Source organism: Oncorhynchus kisutch, linkage group LG6 (assembly GCF_002021735.2).
Source record: "Oncorhynchus kisutch isolate 150728-3 linkage group LG6, Okis_V2, whole genome shotgun sequence".
Taxonomy (NCBI): Eukaryota; Metazoa; Chordata; class Actinopteri; order Salmoniformes; family Salmonidae; genus Oncorhynchus; species Oncorhynchus kisutch.
In genome coordinates this window covers 65,833,734-65,845,789 of record NC_034179.2, presented here as the reverse complement: position 1 = coordinate 65,845,789, position 12,056 = coordinate 65,833,734, and the positions used below count along the sequence as shown (strand labels likewise).

The window sequence follows — 12,056 nt, the reverse complement described above, 5'->3', positions numbered from 1 at the left end:
GATGTCATAAAAAAATTATTTTTAGAGATGTTATGTGTGTGTTTCTTGACAAGCTCATAGGTTCAAGGGTAACAATGGTGGAGTTTGTTTTGCATGGCCCGGTGTCCCGGGTGGGTGGAGAATGGTCTAAAAGGAGCCAACTCCGCCCACATGGGGTACGGGAAAATGCCAGGCGAACTCCAACAACGTCTTGCTAATTTACACCCTCCCCCTTTTGATGAACAACCTGCACTAATTGGCTGGACTGTCTTGCCAATCAATCACTTTCACCAATTAGTTAATAGCTAGGCACAAATGAAACCAACAGTCACAATGGCCCTTTAGGGTTCATGTTAACGCGATGCATCCTCGGCTTGCAATTGTACCTTGGGGATAAATAAACTGTATTGAATTGAAATCAATTGAACCAAATTTAATTAAATGGGCTAAATTGAATTCCATTAGCTCCGGAAATGGCATTCATACATGTTGGCAATCTTGTCATGAGGTCACTTGAATGACTGATCAACACTAAAATAGCAGTGTTAGTGTTAGAGCAGTGGTCATCTAATAACAATGTTGTAACCACACTCACTGACGTTCTTCCTGAAGTCCTTGTCCCCAGTGCTCAGTTTGTAGTTGAAACAGACCTCCACCTCCACACTGCAAACACAGAAAAACATACTAAAATGGTCAGGGATTCCCTATTCAGGGTCATAACATGGGTTTAATCACTATTGCTGAAACATTGAGTATCCTCAAGCATTGAAAAGAGATCATTATGTCCAAATACAATTATACCAAACAAAATCTTACCAGTTGTCACAGTCTTTAGGGTCCACAATCCCTGGCGTCACTTCAAGAGTTTTAATGAGGTGAATGACTGGGCGGGCCCTGATCAAATAGATAACAACATGAACATATACCATACATTAGGGATTTATGGTTGATACAATAGATTTGCTGTGCATTAAACAATATGTCTGGTTCGAAGGATGAGAACTGAGATGGACGAAAACACAATATACATCTAAATGCAACAACAGATCCTTGTTGTGATTAGCTACCTCAGTAAGGCTACGCGGTCGTCCAGTGAGCCGACCACCATGTCGGGGTAGCGGTTCTCATCCACATCCAGCCCCCCGTTGATGGAGTAGCCAAACGTCTTGAACCCACCTCCAGCTATATCCTCCCCCTCAATCACCTGAGGAGAGGGAGGTCAATACATCAACCAGATGTTGCAACAGAAATCGCTCCTCATCTGTTTAGTTCTGCAGCTCTCCTCACCACGAGCCCCATAGGATGAATTTACCCGTAGATGCTGATCTGAGGTCAGTTTTACATGTAATACCCTTACGGCTAAGGTTAGGAGTCAGGGAGGATCCTAGATCCTGTTTCTAAGGGTGTGTTTCCATACCTGACTGGGCTCCTGAGAGATGCCCTCAGCACTGCCTGTCCAGATGAACACCCTGCCTGTTCCATGGAACGGAGCACCCACCGCAAAATCTGTGAAGAGAGGGAGGGGGAGAGAGAGAAAGAGATAGAAATTATAGACTCTTGTGTCTCCAACAAAGGTCTTCAAAAGCCTTGTTCCGTCACTGAGGGTCAGGAATGTTCTATCCATTTCATTTAATATCAGCACTGAACCAATACTTGGTGAGAGTGAAATGTTGTCAAAATCCCATTCAAACAGCCTTGATTCATGTCAGAAAGGCACATGATAGATTTATAATACCAGTGTCATAGACATTATGGTGATCTACTGTATAGTGTTCAGGACAGCAATGCTGTAAAATGATACATGTAGCTTATTCTTAAATACTGTACTCTATTTTCTGAGAGATTAAAGGTCCAATGCAGCCGTTTTTATCTCAATATCAAATTCTTTACTGGGTACCTTACTGTGATTGTTTTTCATGTTGCTAGGGACTGTCTAGGTGTGGCCTGAGTGGGGAGGGGGAAACTGAAAACTAGCTGTTATTGGCAGTGAGGTTTGGAACTCTCTTTCTTATGTAAGGGGATAAACGCCAAAGTTCTGTGCCTTTTACCTTGGAAATGTGGATGACGCAGCGAAGTTCATTTTTCCAAGTTAATGTACAGAACGGAGGTGTTTATCCTGCTTACACCACAGCTGCCAAAAAAAAACAATACTAAAGCACACATTTACCGGTAGAAATAAACAATTTCCCGTTGATATTTCCATTTTTATAAGAGGATTCATAATTTCTCATATTTTGGTTAGTTCCGTTGTAGCCATGCTCGCTGGCAACGTCATTGTACCTTGTTTGCTAGTTACTATAGCCAACTAGCGATGGCTAACACAGTCACAACCTCCGTAGCCAGAATAACAGCGAAATAGCTGCATTTGTTTCTGTTCAAGCTGTTTTCTATTGACATTCATTTGGATACATCCATAACGTTGAGCTGATGATGCCCGATTTTGCCAGTTCATTACGAGGAGATCGCATTGCTTATCAAACACTAGGCTAGAAGCTAGCTAAATAGTTAGTTGCTAGCAAATCTGCCAATATGACAACTGAATTGAAAAATACCATTGCTGAAAACAGTTTGTCAAACTAGAAACGTGGAAGGATTTGACAGCATAGCGCCACTTGCTTTGTGACTGCAACATATGGACTGAAGAAATTCATGTTCATCAATATGCCTCTGAAAAATCCAAACAATGCTAGCTAGCTAACTAAGTTCTTCCTCGTTGGGCCTGCATTTACAATCTATCCAATTTCAGTTTGTGTGGTTGTTGGTTTAGCTTTCTGTAACTTTGTAGCAAGTAAGGTCTGCATATGTAGGCGTATAATTGCATCATTAGTACAAGGTGTCCGATATAATTTCAACTTTCCAGATATCTTTTCCAACTGTCCCGCTATCTGGTTTTAATGTCCATTCTAGAATGCCCTTCTAACCAACGCTGTGGTATAATGGTCTATTAGGACATTTATAGCCGGTTGATGTCACGAGGCAGTTCAAAACTCCATTCCACCAAAACAGGCTAAAATTTCAGTCAGTTTTTCCAAACAGCTCTTACACTAAAAGTGCATTATCATAAATGTCACTATTTTATTCCAACCTCAGAGAGGAAGTATATATAAATCCCATTTTTGACTGTACTGGGCCTTTAATTACTTTCTATCCTAGGTTCTTTATAAGTGTGAGAAAATGTTGGTTTATTAAAATGTTTTACCTTGAAAGCCATCTTGGTTGACATCTCCAATGGCAGCCACAGCCATTCCAAACGCAGAGTCTCTAGGGCCTCGGAGTATGATGCTGGAGTTCTGCCGGAAGGAGCCGTTCTCGTTCATATAGACGTACACCGCTCCACCAAGCTCCTTCTTCCGATCAAAATAGAACGGGGCTCCGACGATCAGATCCATCCAACTACGAAAATGTGCAAACAAAGAGTGTTGTTTCATTGACAGGGTTCAGCCAATAGTATTTCAATTAAATCAATTCAGGAAAAATTGATATTGCAGTTAAATTAATTCCAAAATAAGATAGATCAATGATTTAAAACAAGTTACTTATGTCCCATGGGGATTAAGAGGAGTAAGTAAGACAAAGTTATAATCCATATTGTACCCATCATTGTTGAGGTCTGCCACGGCTAGGGAGTTCCCAAAGTATGAGCCCATCTGCTCGCCTCTCAGGGTGAGGTAGGGTTTCAGCTGGTCCCCGTCCCCTGACGTCGACGACTTCTTCACAGTCAGAATGACCGAGCCTTTGGCGTCATCCTTGTTATCCTTAGGAGCCCCTGTCACCACTGTGTCCTGGCTCTGGCTGAGGAGGCCTCGGCCCTCTGCCACCGAGTAGCCTGGAAAAGAACAACAACAAACAACATACTATTACTAACTTAAAAAAAAATACTATGTCTCACTTACGTGATCTGATGTTAATCTTAAGAAATTGTTCGTAAAGTAGAGAATCTTGCACATGCGCAGAAGTTATGGCTGTTTAGCTATCGGGAAGAGGCAACTAGAAAATCTGGCCATGCAGCCACTCTGTTCTAACTACTACATACTGACGTACTAACAACATAGGTTAACTGACAACAGAAAACGCACACATCATGTTCACTGTTAACTTTAAAAACCCGTTCAATTCAAATCTGTATATAGACGTTTCCTGGGTAAAGCAAGATAAATAAATGTACCTATGTAAATGTGCCGTCGATTACCAAAGTTGGGGAAGCTGCTTCTCTTGGTGTCATAGATGACATTTGGATTCATCCAAGAGACATGAACATTGCCTGAAATAGAAGCAGAACAACACACTGGACATTTTAGAACAAAATATGAAACAACCACAAAAACTGACACGATTAGCATGACAATGACCATATGTGTTGACATACCGCACACACAGACCAGGCTAACATACAGTCATGACCATAATTATTGTCACCCTTGATAAAGTATTTTTATACCGTTTTCTTTTTGCTCGTCTTTATCAAGGTTGACAATCATTTTGGTCATGACTGTACTTAACCTTACCGTCTCAAACAAATCTATGCCTACCTTGCCACTCAAAGCTGCCAGGGGCGCCCACGATGACCTCTGTGTCAGTGATGGCAGCAGAGATGCCCATGTTGCACATGACTTCACCTGTGATGTCTTTAGTGTGGCTGCACACCTGATCAGGGTTCTGCCAGTGCATGTCTGTTTCATTATAGTTCAGGTCGTTACCACGGATATAACACTTCCCAATCATCTGACGCAGCTTCAATACGCCATGTAACTTCACAAAGCGATGGCCACAGGTCTGAGAGAGAGAGAGAGAGAGAGAGAGAATCAGAGGTGATCCTCTTTGTCTTGGTCATTCAATACTTGGCCATTTAATCAAGTAGTATGATACAGTAAGTTGCCAGAGATAATCATTCATATCAATATTGAATGCATTTTTGCTGTAATTTACACTAATCTGTTCAGTAAACTCAGAAAGGAGAGTTGCTGGTCTGGAGGCTCACCAGAGGATTGACTGATGGCCTCTTGAACCAATGAAGCTTTAATAAGCAGACAAGAAGTTACTCACCAGAATTCGCCCCCCTGGCTGTCTTTGGCTGGCCACGGTTACCCCCAGCCACATATCCTCCACCCTGTCCTCACCCTCAATGAGGTCAGGGTCTGAAAGGTCACAGTATATCACACCACTCACCATCACTGTGCTTTGGGTTTCATAACAATACAACAATTAGGCATTTGTTTTAGGAATCAGAACAAATTACTTCCTTATGTTCCTCTTCAAATCCCTTATTTCAGTTGATTTGATATTAACATTTCCTCTGTGGCGTTCTAAATGGATAGTACCTTTGTGGAACAATCAGTATCTATTCTTAGTCCAAATGTACTATAATATTTCCTTAAATTTTTTAAAGCAGAATTAGCAACTCTGAGCAACAACAGCAAAAACACAATGTCTACCTGAGCCAATCAGGTTCATCCTGGTGCAATCTGATTGGGCAACGTTTACAGGGCAGGTATACACATCTCCTGTTTCATTGGCCTTCACGCCAGACTCTGCCTTCTCCTTGGGTGCTCCAACAAGGAGTCTGTGGATCCAAACAAGACAAAACAAATCTGCGTTTACATTTCAACCCCAAGATTAGCCATCTATAGTACAGTATGTTAAACTCACTGACAACAGGGCACCACATGCATGTCTGCAGGAGATCAGATGATACCCAGTGGTGTAGTGGCAGGTATACGCCGTATACACCGTTTTTTCAGTGGGCATTGTGTAACCTCCCTTCTTAATTAATCCCCACAAGTAGTTTACTCGAGGTATCAATGAATAAGGCTGATTTAACAGAACAGAATATTGTGGTTAAAATGTTGATTAACTATTATTTCTCCAAATGTTAAGCAAAGCAATGTGCACACCATTAGAGATCTAAAGATACAACAACTATTATGGGTTGCTACTATGACTAGGATAATGCCTTTGGCTGCTAAACAATGAAGGAAAGTTGATTTGAAAAATAGGCCTATAGAACAGGAGAGCGCATACGAGGTTTCTAAAATATTCCCCTCTGCATTTCTATGGTCATATTTTGGCTTGGCTACTTTGAAGCAAGGTAAGACATGCCTCACCTCATAATATGAAGTAAAACATCCAGGTTTCAAATGAAGAAGGAACATGAAACATAGAGATGCTAATGATAGGCCTAACTGTCTTCTGGTAGATGGAAAGGCTTTCCCAAAAAACCTTCTCAATGAAATGCTAAAAGTAGCCTCTGCCTACCTGGCAGAATGAAATCATGATCATTTGCATCAAATCAATCCTGTGGCCATTTGTTTAGCAAACTCCACCTCGTGTCCGCTACAGAAACACTGCTAACCAAATAACAGTGCTAAGTGCCTGTACACTTGAATTAAAGGGAAACTACAAACTCAAAAGTGGTCTCCTGATGTGGTTTAAGCATTGGTGTTGACTTAGAACTTCCAATTATTATTATGTATTTTTTTTTCAATAAAAAAAAATTTTAACTTTGAGAGCTAAAAACCTGAAAGAAATGAGGAAAAATCAGAAACCTGTGAATTTCTGACTCAGTTGACATCCTCGTTTATCGATTTCAATAGTAGGCCTACTATTAGACTACTTGCACAGTACATCTTGGCTTGTCCTGACTGTGAAAGACCAATATGGAATTCATCATTTTAGGTCATTCGGAGTATATGTCACTGTTTCTCAGAGGGCGACTTTACTTCGCCGGGCGGGTCGTTCGGGAAAATGTTAGCAAAATTAGAGTATATCCACTACACCATTGATGATACCACGTTAACAATGCGTATCCACTGATCCATTGATAACTGCCACCTAATTGGCAATCTGTTCAGAGTTATTTCACCATACAGAGAGTAGTAATTCAACATGTCTTGTTTCCTTTAGACAGAGAGTCAAATGTATGTATTTGGATTAAAAGGTGTAATAACCAAAGAATTTGAGCTGTCCTCCCTTGCTTCAATAAAAGATAATAGATGTAACACAGATGTAACACAGCCCAAGTGAAATAGAGAGGCAGGCAGCCAAGCCAGGATGTGTATATTTTCCCCTATCTCGCCCTCTTTCTCGTTGATATGCTGTACACACTGCAATGAGGTGAGTACTGATGAGGACGAGTCGGGGAGAGGTCAGACACAAAGAAGTCAGACTGGAGAGAGGTAGAACGAGTAAACAGAGGAGAGACTGGGGAGGAGGGCCGAGGAGGGAGAGAGCAATGAGAGGCGACAGCCAGACAATGACAGACGGAAGACAGGGAGGACCAGTGAGGAGTTCTGAACTGAAGGGCACCTTTCTCCTCCCATCCGTCCCTCCGAGCGGTCTCATCCAGTTTGGGGGGTCTAATTTAATTTTGTCGCCCCCCCTCCCCTCACCCAGGACGCGGGTTGGGTTGTGTCATGTGACTAAATCAGGTTTGCCCGACCAGGAACGAGGAAATGAGCATGTCACGTAAAGGGTGAGTGAGCTGTGGCATACAAGGACAAGACAGCATCCAAACAACCCGAGTCAATCAGTCTATTCTCCTTTAATTCATCATTCCTTTCTTTCTCTCTCCCTCTCTTTCTCTCCAACACGTCTCATTCATAAGTCGCTTGGGATGTGGATGGGACATTGGAGAAAGAAACATCAAGCAATTCCACAGAATATTCATTCATAACAAGAATGCATTATAGTAAAGACACGACTGTGGCACACAATGATTCTATAAGGAATCCAGAAAAGGGAAAAGTGTCAAGTGAGAGCTCCTCTGGGTTAAGAAGATCGGTGCATTTGTAGCTACAGAGACAGATATTTCAGCTTTGACTGCAGTATCTAGACCCTGGCAGACATAAATGTTCAGAGCTCATCAGTCAAGTGGAATAAATGCCAGTCGTCACCAAGGCGATGACAGAGATAATAGGGAGGACATTTACTGACTTCCACCAATCAGGCTGTCTAGTTACACCGATAATGTTATCACAAATGCCACTAGCCCACTGGAGAGAAGGAGCAGATATACACATACCAGAGAGTAGAGGAGGATCACTACTGATCAGTGTGTGTGTGTGTTTGTGTGTTTGTGTGTGTTTTATGTGCATACGTGTGCGCTTACGTGCCTACTTGTGTAACAAACACAAGGTAATTGTTCCACTCATCTGACATCTGGCCTGGGAGTGCTCTCCCGCTCCTTTAGCAAGAGGAGCTCCAGTACTGGCAGCTGGGGTATGTCATACAGGTAGCATGGGTTACTAGGAAGGAATGCAACACTACCAGCACACAGGCTAATGGTGCCCATGCCGGCGTGCTCTGCATTCTCACTGTACTGTAAGACATAACAGAAGAAAGTGTCCTTCAAATACTTTGAGCGTTTGCTTGAGCCTGCATTGAGTGCCTGATGGGCTGTTTTTTATTTATTTTTATAATCTATTGGTTTATTGAGCCAGGCAAGCACAATCGAGCACAGATAAAGTATTTGAAAGGATTTCAAATACTATTTGAACCCAGCCCTGAAAAGAGCACATGATATTAGAGCTAATCAAGCCCTTATGTGTCTTCTCTATGGAAAAAAACAACATGAATTTCTCATGTCATCTTATGTGAAGTTAATGTGATGACGTGGCAACATGTAAAAGCAACATGTGAAAACATTTGAGCAACATGTGAAAACATGATCTCATTTTAAACAAATGTGACATCACTGGGATGCAACATTTCAACATGTGATACCGTGAATCTACTTGTGACAACATTTGAACGTTTTTCACATCAAAATGCAATTCCACATGTGAGAGTTAGATTTTCTCGTGAACATTTTTTACGAAATGAAAGTGCAAGTTTGATTTTCACCTGTGAAAGTTTTTTGTGTGTGAATGCTAATTCCACATGTGAATCTACAATTCACATGTATGGTGAAAACCTGTTATTCTCCTCACAGATGAAAAGGTGGTGTTAACATTTAACATGTGAACTCTACACTGAGTGCATTAAACATTAGGAACAGAAGGTGAATCCAGCTGAAAGCAATGATCCTTTATTGATGGCACTTGTTAAATCCACGTGTATCAGTGTAGATGAAGGGGAGGAGACAGGTTAAAGAAGGATTTTTAAGCCATGGGGACAGTTGAGACATGGATTGTGTATGTGTGTCCTTCCGAGGGTGAATTGGCAAGACAAAAGATTTAAGTGCCTTTAAACAGGGTATGGTAGTATGTGCCAGGATTGTGTCAAGAACTGCAACACTGCTGGGTTTTTCACAGTTTCAACAGTTTCCCATGTGTATCAAGAATGGTCCACCACCCAAAGGACATCCAGCCAACTTGACACAACTGTAGGAAGCATTGGAGTCAACTTGGGCCAGCAACCCTGTGGAACGCTTTCGACACCTTGTAGAGTCCATGCCCCAACAAATTGAGGCAGTTCTAAGGGCAAAAGGAGGTCAAACTCAATATTAGGAATGTGTTTTTCTCTCAATGTATATTGAATACATGTGAACATATAGTTTCACATGCGAACAGCTGAACTCACGTGTCTCTTGTTGAACATTTCAGCTCAATATGTGAAAACAGTTATTTCGCATGTGAAATGTCCCTTTTTTTGTGTAAGGGAAGTTATGAAATGGTATCGGTGTTTTAAGGTAGGTGATACGCTGTTGAGTTAAATGTGTTATAAAAAAGGATGTACAAATCTTTAATCAGTGTCAATATGATTGCATTTTTACATGATCACCTAGTACTGACCTTTCAATATGACCTCATGTGGGATTTGAACTCACAACCTCTGGATTACAGTGATCTTTCTGCTGCTAGTACACATTCATTACTTATAACATATCTTTGCACTTGGAGAAAGAGTGTCATCTGCACTGTTATTTTAGTTATCAGTTAATCTTAGTATTCTCTCATCATTGATTTCATTCACTTATCTTAGCATTTCAAGGGTATTCTGTATAGTTGTCTAGGGGCGCATTACTCCTGAATCACTATGATAAATATAATAGCTTTTCTTGGGTGTATTATACAAAGTCCAAAGTGTATGAATACAGGAGCAATCAGTCACTGACACAGAAATAGTGGCACAGCAGGAAGATCAGAATGCTGTGAAGCAAGAAGTTGAGAGTTCAAATCCCAGGTGAGGACATGTTGAGTAATAATTACTGTATAAATAAACATACATAATGTAGCCATATGTAAGTGGAAAACACTGTGGCTACTTTGGGACATCCCAGCACCTTCTTGTTTGCAGGGTATGGGTTTAAATCCACATGTGAAAGGTTATGTGACATATCATCATATGTGAAGTGTTCCAAAACCAAATGGTTTCACATGTGAAATCATGTGTTTCTTCCCGTAAAAGGGTTATGCCCAATTGCCCACTGAACATACCTTGTACGCAATTACATAGGCAGGCAAGCCTGCCTTCTTCCCTGCTATATGATATTACACGCTTGGACAGGCTGCTTTGCTTGCTTGGATTGTTAGGATATCATCCGTGTTTGGGATGTTTGTCTTCACTTCCAAGTATTTGATTTATGTTTCTCACCTTTGCTGATGAGCTCTGAGCAAATGCCCTGTGATACACAGTATAGGGGTTAATCTGAATTCTCTGGTTCAAAACAATTTACAATTGTTTAAGTAGAACTCTTATCAACATTCTACTATTTGAGTACACCGGATTTAAACCTACTCAAGTCAGTGGCTGTTATCATGGGAATGATTGAGCCTTTGTGGGTTGGGTAAAAACAACAACACGAGTCTTGTTTGAAAAGACTGAAAGCCAAAGGTGCTCAAGTCCTTTCATTCGCACAGCCTAACCGTTTTAACGATGCCATTGTCATGAGCAGTTAACAAAAGACACATTACCAAACCCCTTAAGCAAACACACTCATTCGTGCAATAGAAACAGCGATTCACTTGTGCTACCGCAGGCAATGCTGTGGGCGACTGAAACGAGAGAAGCATAAAGGTCTCCGATTGAGTTGCATCGGCTGCATGGGAACTCGTGCTAAGACACGTCACAATCACTTATTCACTTTATCTCTGAATCTCAAGCCAAATCCTTCAGCGATGAGGTGGGAAGTCAGGGATAAAGGGGAAGATATGGCACAGTTCATAGTCAGGCTATGTGTAAACACACGTACTGTAGACCCACTGTGCACACACACACACACACACCTCCTAGTCCTAACCATCCCATACTGTACAAAGGTCACCAATGACAATACTCAGTGGGGAAGAGTTGGCAAAGTAGAGTAAATAAATGACTAAGATATCTACATGAACACGAGATATCGTGAAAAGGCATGCCCGGTAATAAGAAGTTAGCTTTTTTTAGGGGTGGTGTTTCTTAAGGCATAAGTCTCTGCTGGGGCTGAATGCACTTCACTTTGTAGCGCAAGACTCACTTCAATGAACTCTCAATGTTGTGTGACTGGAAGCAAAGTCTACCTGTAAAGGTCACAGGGTGATGAAGAACTTCTGCCATCTTCCCAATAAGTGATTTTACACTGGAATCTCAATTTTGAATAATCCTCTCACAAAACCCCTAAATCCAAAGGACTGAGACAGGGGTTAGACCTCTTATGGGTTAGACCTCTTAGTGGCTTGGCAGGCCATCTTGGTGAGTAGTCCACTGAAAATTCCACCACACCTTTCCAAAGCTGCTCCTAAAATTGAGCAACCCACTTCTTGGAAATCAAGAGAACTAGTGGTTTAATAAGTAATAGAGAGAACAGAGGAAGCATTGCAAAAAGGACCGATGTAGCTGGCTGGTAGACTGAATCATTTCCTCTCCCATACTGGCCCAGTGCCCTGGCACACACAGTACAACAGACCACGACACCTGAGACAGGATGTGACCGATGACCTCCTAGGACATACTGGAACTTGTTTTACTCTGTGGTGAATACCAGGACTATAGCCAGGTGGATGAAGTATTTAGAATGGACTTGACGATTTAACGCTTGGTCAGTTTGCTGTGAAATAGTGAATGTCCAAAATTGATGGATGGTAATGTACTGTATCATCAACATGGCTGTTGTGTCACCTCTCTCACAGAGTAGTCCGATAACTAATAGTTGTCAACAAAAT

At 41.5% G+C, this 12,056-nt stretch overlaps 1 protein-coding gene across 2 annotated transcripts in view; it reads right to left on the bottom strand.

Moving 5' to 3' along the window:
• LOC109893227 (integrin alpha-3) overlaps nucleotides 1-12,056 on the bottom strand; it is a 34,282-nt gene that overhangs the window by 7,615 nt on the left and 14,611 nt on the right. The window contains exons 2-11 of one of the 2 annotated variants that reach the window (XM_020486343.2): nucleotides 5,412-5,539; nucleotides 5,023-5,114; nucleotides 4,509-4,752; nucleotides 4,145-4,240; nucleotides 3,574-3,805; nucleotides 3,179-3,372; nucleotides 1,397-1,485; nucleotides 1,047-1,183; nucleotides 796-873; nucleotides 575-642 (exon numbers count right to left, since the gene is read on the bottom strand). In XM_020486343.2, coding sequence (XP_020341932.1) covers nucleotides 575-642; nucleotides 796-873; nucleotides 1,047-1,183; nucleotides 1,397-1,485; nucleotides 3,179-3,372; nucleotides 3,574-3,805; nucleotides 4,145-4,240; nucleotides 4,509-4,752; nucleotides 5,023-5,114; nucleotides 5,412-5,539 — 1,358 coding nt within the window. Of the gene's footprint in view, nucleotides 1-574; nucleotides 643-795; nucleotides 874-1,046; nucleotides 1,184-1,396; nucleotides 1,486-3,178; nucleotides 3,373-3,573; nucleotides 3,806-4,144; nucleotides 4,241-4,508; nucleotides 4,753-5,022; nucleotides 5,156-5,411; nucleotides 5,540-12,056 lie in introns of those variants that run through there. The other variant, XM_031827203.1, reaches the window with a different exon arrangement.